Source organism: Sapajus apella, unplaced genomic scaffold, assembly GCF_009761245.1.
Source record: "Sapajus apella isolate SASKATOON/1434 unplaced genomic scaffold, GSC_monkey_1.0 scaffold20, whole genome shotgun sequence".
Lineage (NCBI taxonomy): Eukaryota > Metazoa > Chordata > Mammalia > Primates > Cebidae > Sapajus > Sapajus apella.
The window spans coordinates 28,891,603-28,904,822 of NW_022436960.1; the positions used below are offsets into that span (position 1 = coordinate 28,891,603).

General features: G+C 45.1%; 2 protein-coding genes across 8 annotated transcripts in view; one reads left to right on the plus strand and one right to left on the minus strand.

The window, feature by feature from the left end:
* The window catches only part of BBOF1 (basal body orientation factor 1), a 49,037-nt gene extending 37,926 nt beyond the window's left edge, over nt 1-11,111 (minus strand). For 5 of the 7 annotated variants that reach the window (XM_032287884.1, XM_032287886.1, XM_032287885.1 and 2 more), the window contains exons 1-3: nt 10,925-11,111; nt 7,999-8,227; nt 2,335-2,400 (exon numbers count right to left, since the gene is read on the minus strand). In XM_032287884.1, the coding sequence (XP_032143775.1) occupies nt 2,335-2,400; nt 7,999-8,227; nt 10,925-10,980 (351 nt within the window). In that variant the 5' untranslated portion in view covers nt 10,981-11,111. The other 2 variants (XM_032287887.1, XM_032287888.1) reach the window with 2 other exon arrangements.
* Nucleotides 11,112-11,197: 86 nt separating this feature from the next.
* The window catches only part of ENTPD5 (ectonucleoside triphosphate diphosphohydrolase 5 (inactive)), a 53,620-nt gene continuing 51,597 nt past the window's right edge, over nt 11,198-13,220 (plus strand). The window contains 1 exon segment of the mRNA XM_032287902.1: nt 11,198-11,222. The gene's annotated coding sequence lies outside the window, so the exon portion shown is untranslated.

Genomic DNA, 13,220 nt, shown 5'->3' on the forward strand with positions numbered 1-13,220 from the left:
GCAGTGAGCCGAGATCGTACCATTGCACTCCTGTCTGGGCAACAGGGCAAGACTCTTTCTCAAAAAAAAAAAACCACACACACAAAATAAATAAATGGTTATCTATAGGGAGAGGGAGAAGACAGAAGTTGGATTTCTTGGCATATAACTTGCTTTGCAGACTTTGGATCCTTGTAAATATTTTTCATGATTATTACATAATTTTATAGGCAAAACTAATTTTTTAAAAAGCTACCTCTAAGTCAGGTGTGGTGATATATGCCTATAGTCCTAGCTAGTGGGGAGACTGAGGCAAGAATAACTGCTTGAGGACAGGAGTTCAAGACCTGCCTGTATTAGAGTAAATAAGCTGCTATTTAAAAAAAAAAAAAAAAAAGACCAGTCTGGGCAACATAGCAAAACCCCCATCTCTAAAAAAAATTAAGTAAATACAGTAACATTAAAAAATTTACAGCAACCTCTAAAAATCAAAAGCAAAATGTGTTGTTGAGTTGGTGGCATAACCTCATATAAAAAATTTTCAAATGGGCTCTTAAACATTGCAATTTTATCATAGATCCTTATTGGTATATATCCTAATGAAGAAAAGTGCCCGCCAAAATCCTAAACTGTTTCCAGTAATTTATTTTCGGTGGTAATATTAGTATTCTGACATTCATATACTGGGGTTCAAGCAACTAGGTAATTATACTGGTGTCAGTAAGAATAAGGACTTTTGGGCCGGGCGCGGTGGCTCACGCCTGTAATCCCAGCACTTTGGGAGGCTGAGGCGGGTGGATCACGAGGTCAAGAGATCGAGACCATCCTGGTCAACATGGTGAAACCCCGTCTCTACTAAAAACACAAAAATTAGCTGGGCGTGGTGGCGCACGCCTGTAGTCCCTGCTACTCAGGAGGCTGAAGCAGGAGAATTGCTTGAACCCAGGAGGTGGAGATTGCGGTAAGCCGAGATCACGCCATTGCACTCCAGCGTGGGTAACAAGAGCGAAACTCTGTCTCAAAAAAAAAAAAAAAAGAATAAGGACTTTTGGCAAGAGATACAGGAGATACAGATAAAGTTAAGTAAAAACCCTGTATTCCTGCATCTAAACTGAAAGTATTAGTATGGAGTCATGATCTATTTTAATATTTTAAAAACTTATATTTCCTAGCTCCATCCACTGAAAAACCCTAGAAACAATAACAAATTCAGTATCAGGAAACAATCTTAATATTATATGGTTGTTTTTTTTTTTTTTTTTTTTTTTTAAGACGGAGTTTCGCTCTTGTTACCCAGGCTGGAGTGCAATGGCGCAATCTCGGCTCACCACAACCTCCGCCTCCTGGGTTCAGGCAATTCTCCTGCCTTAGCCTCCTGAGTAGCTGGGATTACAGGCACGCACCACCATGCCCAGCTAATGTTTTGTATTTTTAGTAGAGACGGGGTTTCACCATGTTGACCAGGATGGTCTCGATCTCTTGACCTCGTGATCCACCCGCCTCGGCCTCCCAAAGTGCTGGGATTACAGGCTTGAGCCACCGCGCCCGGCCTATTATATGGTTTTTTACAATAACATATTTTTATAATATGTTGTATTTAAACTTTTTTTTTGTTTGAGATGTAGTTTCTCTCGTCACCCAGGCTGGAGTACAATGGCACGATCTCAGCTCACTGCAACCTCTACCTCCCGGGTTCAAGAGATTCTCCTGTCTCAGACTCTTAAGTAGCTGGGATTACAAGCATGTGCTACCACGCCTGGCTAATTTTTGTGTTTTTAGTAGAGACAGGGTTTCACAATGTTGGCCAGGCTGGTCTCAAACTCCTGACCTCAGGTGATCCGCCTGCCTTGGCCTCGCAAAGTGCTGGGATTACAGGCAAGAGCCACCACACCCAGCTTTGTTTTTGAACTTCTTTTTTGAGACAGAGTCTTGCTCTGTCACCAGGTTGGAGTGCAGTGGCGTGAGCTCGGCTCACTGCAACCACCACCTCCTGGGTTCAAGTAATGCTCCTGCCTCAGCCTCCCAAGTAGCTGGGACTACAGGTGCACGCCACCACACCTAGTTACCTAGTTAATTTTTTTTTTTTTTTTTTTTTTAGTAGAGATGAGGTTTCACCATGTTGGCCAGGATGGTCTCGATCTCTTGACCTCATGATCCACCCCCCTCGGCCTCCCAAAGTGCTGGGATTACAGGCGTGAGCCACCACGCCTGGCCTGAACTTCTATACAATTAAACTTTAAGGTGATTAGGCTGCCCAGAGAATTTATTCATTCACTGTCATTGGGTGTTAAATACTTGAGCTTGCCAGAAAGCTGACCACCCAGTAAGTGGAGTATTAGTATATAGATAACTCACCAATTTTTCCTTCTCCTCTTGGGCTTTTTCCTTTGTTTCTTTTAATTGCTGTTTCAGTTTTTCAATCTGTTGAAAATCAAAATACAGGGTCAGGAAGGTAGAGAAACTGCTCTATGTCTACCTTTACTAAGTAGACTAATTTCACACAATACAAAAACCAATATGGCAGGAGAGGTGAGTGAGGTGGGAAGAGAAGAGGGGATAAGAAATTCCCCATACCTTCAACCTGCTATTGCCAGTTTCTAAAACCTGGCTATCATCAGAATTACCTGGACAACTTTTTTTTAAATTATGGTAAAAAAAAAAAAAAAAAGCAACATTATATTTACCATCTTAACAATTTTAAACATATAGTTCAGTAGCGTTAAGTATATTCACATTGTTGTGCAACAAAGCTCTAGAACTTTCCATTTTACAAAACTGAAACTATGGCCGGGCGAGGTGGCTCACGTCTGTAATCCCAGCACTTTGGGAGGCCAAGGCAGGCGGATCACGAGGTCAAGAGATTAAGACCAGCCTGACCAATGTGGTGAAACCCCAACTCTACTAAAAATACAAAAATTAGCTGGGCGTGGTGGCGGGCACCTGTAGTCCCAGCTACTCAGGAGGCTGAAGAAAGAGAATTGCTTGAACCCGGGAGGCGGAGGTTGCAGTGAGTTGAGATTGCACCACTGCACTCCAGCCTGCACAGAGTGAGACTCCATCTCAAAAAAACAAAACAAAACAAAAACTATATTCAGTAAATTCCAATTTTCCCTTACCTCTCCCCAGCCCTTGGCAATCATCCTCTACTTTCCGATTCTATAATTTTGACTACTTTGGATACTTCTTAAGTGGAGTCATACGGTATTTGCCCTTTGGTGACTGGCTTATTAAGCATAATGTTCTTGAGCTTCATTCACGTCATAGGATGTGACAGAATTTCCTTTAAGGCTGCATAATATTGCACCACATGCATACACCTTTTCTTTATTCATTCATCCCATTGATGGATAATTTGGGTTGCTTCTACCGCTTGGCTATTGTGAATAGTGCTGCAATGAACATGGATGTGCAAATATGTCTTCAAGATTGTGCTTTGGGCTGGGCATGGTGGCTCATGCCTATAATCCCAGCAATTTGGAAGGCCGAGGTGGGTGGACTGTTTGAGCTCAGGAGTTCAAGACTAACCTGAGCAACATGGCAGAACCCCATCTCTACTAAGAAATAAAAACATTAGCCAGGTGTGGTGGCAAGCACCTATAATCCCAGCTAGAGCCTGGGAGGTGAAGGTTGCAGTGAGCTGAGATCACGCCACTGCACTCCAGCCTGACAGAGTGACAGGGTCAGGCTGGAGTGCAGTGACAGAGTGAGACCCTGTCTCAACAACAAAGATCTTGTTTTGAATTGTTTTGGATATATTAAATAAATCCAGAAGTGAGATTGGTAATTCTATTTTTAATTTTTTGAGGAACTTCCATACTGTTTTCCATAATCACTACAACAGTGTACAGTCCCACCAACAGTGCACAAGCATTCTAATACCTCCACATCCTTCCCAATACTTGTTATTTCCTGTGTTATTGATAGCAGCCATTCTTATTTTTTATTATTTTTGAGGCGGCGTCTCGCTCTGTCGCCCAGGCTGGAACGCAGTGGCACGATCTTGGCTCACTGCAACCTCTGCCTCCCAAGTTCAAGCAATTCTCCTGCCTCAGCCTCCTGAGCAGCTGGGACTACACAGGCACATGCCACCACACCCAGCTAATTTTTTATATTTTTAATAGAGACAGGATTTCACCATATTGGCCAGGCTGTTGTTGAACTCCCAACCTTGTAATCCACCTGCCTCAGCCTCCCAAAGTACTGGGATTACAGGTGTGAGCCACCACGCCCAGCTGATAGCAGCCATCCTAATGGGTGTGAGGTGATATCTTGTTGTAGTTTTTATTTTATTTTATTTACATTTATCTGGGTAACTTTTTTGAAGAAAAGTTTATTTTTTTAAATATTTTTTAAAAATAGAAATGAGGAGGCTGGGCACGGTGGCTCAGACCTGTATCCCAGCACTTTGGGAGGCTGAGGCAGGTGGATCGCCTGAGGTCAGGAGTTCGAGACCAGCGTGGCCAACATGGAGAAATTCCATCTCTACTAAAAATACAAAACTAGCAAAAACAAACAAACAAACAAAATTAGCTGGGCATGGAGGTGCATGCCTATAATCCTAGCTACTCAGGAGGCTGAGGCAGGAGAATAGCTTGAACCTGGGAGGCAGAGTTTGCTGTGAGCCAAGATCTCGCCATTGCACTGAGCGAAACTCCAAAAACTAACTAACTAAATAAAAATAGAGATGAGGTCTTGCCATGTTGCTCAGGCTGGTTTCAAACTCATGGCCTAAGTGACCCTCCTGCCTTGGCCTCCCAAAGTGCTGGGATTACAGGCATGAGCCATAGCGCCTAGCCAAGACAAGTTTCAAGAAGAGTTCAAAAAATTCCCATACTATTCACTCATATACATTAATTTTGCCATATTTGATTTGCCTTTCTCTCTCGTGTGTGTGCGTGTGTGTGTGTGCGTGCGTGTGTGTGTGTGTGTGTGCGTGCGCGTGTGCATGTATTTCTTTAGTGGTAAAGGAGAACGTCAATTTCATCATGCTCATCAAGACCTTTTACCCCTAAAGATTTCAGTATATATATTTTCCTTTTTTTTTTTTCCTTTGAGACAGATTCTTACTCTGTCACCCAGGCAGGCTGGAGTGGTACAATCTTGGCTCATTGCAACCTCTGCCTCCCAGGCTCAAGTGATTCTCCTGCCTTAGCCTCCCAAGTAGCTGCTACTACAGGCGTGCACCACCATGCCTGGCTAATTTTTTGTATTTTTTGTAGAGACGGGATTTCACCATGTTGGCCCGACTGACCTCAAACTCATCACCTCAGGTGATCCACCTGCCTCAGCCTCCCAAAGTGCTGGGATTACAGGCGTGAGCCACTGTGCCTGGCCATTCAGTATCTATTTCTGAAGAAAAAGGGCATTCCCTTTTATAAGCACTATAAAATTATAAAGATCAGGAAGTTCAACATTAATATACTATTATGTAATATATACTCCATATGAAAATTCTGTTACAATTATTCCAATAATGTCCTTTATTAAAATTTTAAATTTTTCTTGTCTAGGATACAACCCTTGATCATGCATTGCATTTAGTTGTCATGTGTCTTAGTCTCCTTTAATTTGGGACAGTTTCTCAGCCCTTGTTTTTAAATAGACTTTTTAAAAAGAATACTGGCCAGGGTTGGGCTTGGCTGATGCTTCTTCATGACTAGATTCAGGTTGTACGTTTTTGGTAGGCTATACATAGTACCTAAGTGATGAAGTATCCTTTTCAGTACATCACATCATTAGGTGATTGATGTGAATTTTAAGCAATAGGTTAAGGTTGTGTCTGTCCAGTTTATCCACCTAAAAGCTATTTTTTCTTTTTCTGATTATTAAGTAATTTATGGGAAGATCTTTTGAGAGTAGGCAATTATCCTCCTCATCAAACTTTCACCCAATAGGTTTTAGCATCTATTGGTGATTCTTGACTCATTCAGTTATTACTATGATGCCAAATGGTGATTTCTCTAACTCCATCACTCCTTGGAAATTTATTAAATTTATTAAATGGCATTCTACTGAAAAAAAGCAAAAAAGGCTGGGCACAGTGGCTCACAGACGCCTGTAATCCCAGCACTTTGGGAAGCCGAGACAGGTGGATTACCTGAGGTCAGGAGTTCGAGACCAGCCTGGCCAGCATGTCGAAACCCCATCTCTACTAAAAATGCAAAAATTAGCCAGGCATGGTGGTGGCACACCTGTAGTTCCAGCTACTTAGGAGGCTGAGGCAGGAAAATCCTTCGAACCTGGGGGAGGTTGCAATGAGCCAAGATCGCACCACTGCACTCTAGCCTGGGTGACAAAAGCAAAGAGTCCATCTCCAAAAAAAAAAAAAAAAGGACTTCCTATTTATTAATGTATATATTTATTAGTAGTATACACTCATGGATTTTTTTTTTTTTTTTTTGAGACGGGGTTTCACTCATGCTACCCAGGCTGGAGTGCAATGGCGCAATCTCGGCTCACCGCAACCTCTGCTCCCAGGTTCAGGCAATTCTTCTGCCTCAGCCTCCTGAGTAGCTGGGATTACAGGTACGCGCCACCATGCCCAGCTAATGTTTTGTATTTTTAGTAGAGACGGGGTTTCACCATGTTGACCAGGATGGTCTCGATCTCTTGACCTCGTGATCCACCCGCCTCGGCCTCCCAAAGTGCTGGGATTACAGGCGTGAGCCACCGCGCCCGGCACACTCATGGATTTTTATTTCATTCAATAGGTTATAATCTATTACTGTCATTATTTATTAGGTTGGTGCAAACGCAATTGTAGCTTTTGCCATTCTTTTTTGTTTGTTTTGTTTTTGAGACAGTCTTGAACTACTGGGCTAAGTCATTCTCCAGCCTCAGCCTCCCAAAGTGTTGGGATTACAGGTATGAGCTGCCATACCCAGCCTGAATTTCTACTTTTAACACCCACTAGGAGTGTGACTTTGGGCAAGTTACCTGTTCTGAGAGTCAGTTTCTTCATCTGTTATATGGGAATAACAGTATTATAGCTACATGGGGTTATTAAAGTAATTAAATAGTAGGTTAGTAAAAGAATCAAATAAGAGAGGTTAAAGCACCCAGCATAGTACACTGTAGTGGCTCCAAAATGTTAGTTCCCTTCCCTTTTGCTTTTCTTTTTGAGATGAGAGTCTGGCTCTGTCACCCAGGCTGGAAAGCAGTGATGTGATCTTGGCTCACTGTAACCTCCGCCTCCTGGGTTCAAGCAATTCTCCTGCCTCAGCCTCCAGAGTAGCTGGAACTACAGGCGCAAGCTGCCACACCCAGCTAATTTTTTTGTATTTTATTTATTTATTTATTTATTTAAGATGGCCAGGCTGGTCTTGAACTCCTGACCTCAGGTGATCCACCCACCTTGGCTTCCCAAAGTGCTAGGATTATAGGCGTGAGCCACCACACCCGGCCAGCTTTTTGTATTTTAGTAGAGATGGGGTTTTACTGTGTTGTCCAGGCTGATTGTGAACTCCTAAATCAGGCAATCCGCCCACCTCAGCCTCCCAAAGTGCTAGAACTACAGGTGTAAGCCACCACACGCAGCCTCCCTTTTTCTTCCAAATATAAAATGATAACTTTACTCTCAACACTTTAATAAGGTCCAATAAGACACAAGATTCAACTGCCCAAAAAAAAAAGATTCAACTTGCTGGGTTCAGAATGTTATCATGGATTATCAGTGAATTGCTTTATAGATTTTTAAAACTAAAAATCAGCATCAAGAAGTATATAGTTCACATACGATGCTCTTGTCCTTAAAATAGATAATAATGTTCCCTTATGATCATCAATTTGTTTGCTTTAGACAAGAAAACATGGAACAAGGATTGAAAATAAAGAAAGATTGAAAAAAAATAACAGTAAAACCATTCTGAAAAAGTGTCTTGCTTCAGGGAGTTAAGGTCAATCGAAATGTCTTAACTATATGGCAGTATTTCAAAGAATAAAAATCTTTGATATATATAACCACATCAGTATCACCACAGAGATAGTTAATGAGGTTGAGGAGGCTTTCTACCTACCTACCATATTATCTTTCTCCTGATCCTGCTTCTTCAGGTAACTTAATACAGACATTGTGTCTTTCTCCATTTTACATTGCTGTTTCTTTAAGTCCTCATTGTTTTTTGCCAGTATCCGGGAAGTATCACGATACTCAATCCTAGAGAGTTCTGTGACTTCCAACCTGGCCTCCCAAAGGGAGGCATTGGCCTTGGCTCTGTCCACCACAGATTCATCTGTTTTTATTAACTTCCTGCATGGGAAGAGGACATTGACAGTATACGAACGACTATTTATACAACTCTAATATACAAACAGTATATAACTCCATTATTATTAGTTTTCTTAAATTTGTTTTGCTTGGCATTGCCTGGCACACATGAGCAAACATTGTTGGATGAGTGAGTTAATAAGAAATACACATCCAGTCGGGCGCGGTGGATCACGCCTGTAATCCCAGCACTTTGGGAGGCCGAGGCGGGTGGATCATGAGGTCAAGAGATCGAGACCATCCTGGTCAGCATGGTGAAACCCCGTCTCTACTAAAAATACAAAAATTCAGCTGGGCACGGTGGCATGTGCCTGTAATCCCAGCTACTCAGGAGGCTGAGGCAGGAGAATTGCCTGAACCCAGGAGGCGGAGGTTGCGGTGAGCCGAGATCGCGCCATTGCACTCCAGCCTGGGTAACAAGAGCGAAACTCCGTCTCAAAAAAAAAAAAAAAAAGAAATACACATCCAAATTTAAAAAAAGAAATATTCACTTGTATTCACATAAGAGAATTAAGTAAGCGTCTCTTCCTGAAAGAAGGGAGCCCTGGAGCAAAACTCAAAAAGACTGGAAAAACAAAGGGAAAAGACAGGATAAGCCAAACTCATTTCATAAAGCTTTCATCTTTTTTTTTTTTTTTTTCCTGAGACAGGGCCTGGCTCTGTCACCAGGCTGGAATGCAGTAGCATGATCTCGGCTCCCCACAACCTCTGCCTCCTGGGCTCAAGCTATCCTCCCACCTCAGCCTCCTAAGTGGCTGGGACTACAGGCTCATGCCACTATGCCCAGCTAATTTTTTTATTTTTTGTCAAAATGGGTTTTCGCCATGTTGCCCAGGCTGGTCTTGAACTCCTGGGCTCAAGTGATCCTCCCACCTCAGCCTCCCAGAGTGCTGAGATTACAGATATGAGCCATTGTGCCTGGCCAGCTTTTGTATCTTTTCATTTACTTCTTTGATTCTCCCATATTTATTTTATTTAATACAGATGGGGTCTTGCTATGTTGCCTAGGCTGGTTTCCAACTCCTGGGCTCAAGCAACTGCCCGCCTCTGCCTCTCAATGTGCTGGGATTACAGGTGTGAGCCAGTGCCCTGGCCTGATTGTCCTGTGGTTAAACGATCTCATCTCACTGCAACCTCCGCCTCCCAGGTTCAAGCAATTCTCCTGCCTCAGCCTTCCTGAGTAGCTGGGACTACAGGCACGTGCCACCACGCCCAGCTAATTTTTCTATTTTAGTAGAGACAGAGTTTCATCATATTGGCCAGGATGGTCTCGATCTCTTGATCTCGTGATCCGCCCGCCTCGGCCTCCCAAAGTGCTGGGATTAAAGGCGTGAGCCACCGCGCCCGGCTGGGCTATCATTTTATTAACAAATAAAAGAATTTCCCAAAATATAGTAGTGTTTATCTTCGAATGATGAGACTACAGGTGATTTTTGTTTTCTCTTTTGGTACTTCCCATGTTTCCCAAACTTTCTGTATTGAATATTGTTGAGAAATGGTTAGTGTATGACTGCTGAGAAATGCTGAGTGTATGATAAAATATACTGTTTGCTAAGAACAGTGGCAAGGAAAACCTAACTGCCACCCCCCCACCCCACCACGTGGAAAACTACTTGGGGCATTCTAAAGTAGCAAATTACAGTACAGGTATATCATACACCAGTTAAAACAATTCTTTTAGCATGGCATACGTGACTCTGCCCCCGTGGCTTCCTAGTGGAGATCTGTGGTAAGCAGGCACCAGCTGTCTACCTAGTTTGTCTTGGTTCTATGAGAAAACACAGGACACCTGTTTGTTAACAGTATCAGTGGTAAGCAGGCACCAGCTGTCTACCTAGTTTATCTTGGTTCTACGAAAAAACACAGGACACCTGTTTGTTAATAGTATCAGTGGTAAGCAGGCATCAGCTGTCTACCTAGTTTATCTTAGTTCTATGAGAAAACACTGGACACCTGTTTGTTAATAATCACCTGTTCAGAGAGAATACGTGGGTCAAAATCTGTTCGAGGCCCTCAGCCCGGAATGCTGTCAGCCCCTTGAGGCTCTCAGCTTGGAGGGCTGTGGGCCCCCTATGGTCGCACTTTACTATTCTATCTGGGTGTCTGCTTCTTAATGCCTTCAGCGCCGCCTGGGTGGGCTTCTCTAAGCTGAGCTGGTCTTGGTAGAGTATGAATTACTCTCAAGTCACTTTAAAAACATCTCAAGTTTGGTGTTTTGTGTTCCCATACATGGTGTTGTTGGACACCACATGTGACTCCAATGTGTCCAGAAACCACTTGGGTCCCCCAATAGGGCTAGCAGCAATCTAGCAGCCACTCCAGGCCTGGACAGTGCTAGAACATTACCCACCGCAGTGGCTCTGATCAGTTTGAGAAAACCTCAACGATTGCTCAACTTGGTAAAATACTTTAGGTGTCCCCTTTAAACCAAAAGGGGATCTCTGAAAAGGCCCAAGGAACTACTTTAACAACCTATACAACCTCTAGATATTTAAGATCAGCTGAACCACATAGTAGAGATCTGTCAGACTATGGGCATGGGTGCTGTAATTCTCACAAGCCAGGAGTGCCAGAGAGGGTCGGAGTGAGCCGGCGCGGGGTGCGCCAAGTAGCCAGCCCCCAGACCGGAAATCCAAGGCAGGCCCAGGGAGAGAGGACCCTGGGGCGGCTTCTCCTTACTTCGTGTCTTTGCCAGTGCTCTTGCCTTTCTTTTTGTCCTTTCTCTTCGACGGCATCTTGGCTTCCCCAGGGACTCCGCTGTCGCCGTTGCCGGGCTGCGGCCGCCCGGGCCAGCTCTGTCTCCAAGGGAACCGGGACGCCAAGCGGGTAACATCCCCCGCCCGCGCCGGTGACGGCGCACGAAGAGCGCACGCGCCGGTGACGTGACCCAGGCGCCGCCGCGCGGGGGGCGGGGCGGAGGTTACGCAGAGGGCAGAGGGCAGCGGGCCGCCGCGCCGGGGCAGCGCGCGCGCGCGCGGTGAGTGTACCACAGTCAGAGGCGCCTGAGCCTCTACCTGGGGCTCAGGCTAGGCCAGCGGCCCGGCGGGCGGGAGGCGGGAGCCGGCTGCCTCGGTCGGTAGCGCCGCGTCTTGCGGCCCGGGTGTCTCGGGCGTTGCCACGGTCGGGGCGTCCTTGCCTCAGGAGGCTTAGATTCTCGCGTGTCCGCCTGTCCCGCCGCGGTGGTCTGAACTGCGGCCCCTAGTGGTTTTGCAGCGTTTCCCTTGCCTGCACAACGCAGCCAGCGTGGCCGGGACTGCTTTGCCCTCGCCCCTGCCCCGCCTCCGCCGCTCCCGGCACTACTCGACTGCTTTGCGTTCCATCTTATTCCTGGCTTCTCACCCTTGCTCATTCTGTAAGGGATGGCGCAGCCGGCGGACGTCCCAGGCCAAACGTTTTTTGATAGGCAGTTGAGGAGTTTCCCAAGGGCGGTGGTTGGGGGCGAGGCTGCCAGCCTCCCAAGGGCAGCAGCACGCCAGGGAGCCGGGCGCGGAGGGGAGTGCTGCCACCATGGTCAGGAGCAGGGTCCTCGGCCCCACTCGGTCCTGTGGCCGACACTGCCCACTCACGACTCCTCCTCCCCCCGGGATTCCCATTTGCTTAAACCTCACCCGCCCACAGCCTTCTTTCCTGAAAGTTACGTAAAGTTAAAAGCGCTTCAACTTGCTTCCCACAAATCCCGAATACACCTCTGAAAAGGAGTGTACTCGCAAGTATTCTCATTTTTCAATGAGAGGCAGTGAGTCACTAAGGAAGATAATCGTATTCCAAGTGCCAAGCCAATAGTTAGGAGACTTGTGGTTGAAACTCTGCTATGTTAAGCTCCATTTCAAATTAAAAAGTTTATTTTGAACGTCATTGTAGATCTTTCCATTTCTTTGGGGAGAACTTAATCTCTATACCCCTTCCCCTTATTTCCCACTTACATAGTTTCTATTTCTGAGGCCTGTGATTAGAGGGAACATGCCAGTTTGGTAATGATAAGCCCTACAAACTTTGTTGTTGTTGTTGTTGTTGTTGTTGTTGAGATAGTCTCCTTCTGTGGCCCAGGCTGGAGTGCAGTGGGGCAGTCTCGCGCAACCTCCATGTCTTGGATTCAAGTGATTCGCCTGTCTTGGCCTCCCAAGTAGCTGGGACTGCAGGTGTGTGTGTCACCACGCCTGGCTAATTTTTGTATTTTTGGTAGAGACGGGGTTTCACCATGTTGGCCAGGCTAGTCTTAAACTCCTGGCCTCCCAAAGTGTTGAGGCCCACCCCCCTCCCCTTCCCCCACTCTTCCCCCCACCCTTCCCCCCATCACCCGCGGTAAACCTTTTTATACACACCATCTGCCAGCACGATCCTGGCTTTTTCTTCTTTCCTTTTTTTTTTTTTTTTTTTTTTTGAGATGGAGTTTCACTCTTGTCATTCAGGCTGGAGTGCAATGACATGATCTCGGCTCACTGCAACCTCCACCTCCTGGGTTCAAACGATTCTCACTGCCTCAGCCTCCTGAATAGCTGGGATTACAGTTATTCACCACCACTCCCAGCTAATTTCGTATTTTTAGTAGAGACAGTGTTTCTCCGTGTTGGTCAGGCTGGTCTCAAACTTCTGACCTCAGGTGATCTTCCCACCTCGGCCTCCCAAAGTGATTACAGACGTGAGCCACTGCACCTGCCAGATCATGGCTTTTTCTGACTATTTCTGGTACATTTTCACACTGCCATGGGTCCATAGATGAAATCACTGTTGAAGGGGTCATCTCTGTCACAAAATCTATAAAGTTACCATTAATTTTGTATGTTTAAGGTTCTGAAAAAGCACACTGTTGATAAGCTGCAGAAAATAGTAGGGCATATTCTGTCACATTCTGTATATTTGAAATTTATTCTAGAAATCGGTAACTTTAATGTGAAAGTGGGTGCAAGACTCCTCATTTGAACATTTACAGATTGATTTATAAACATAAAAATTTGACCACAAGAAGATTATTAAC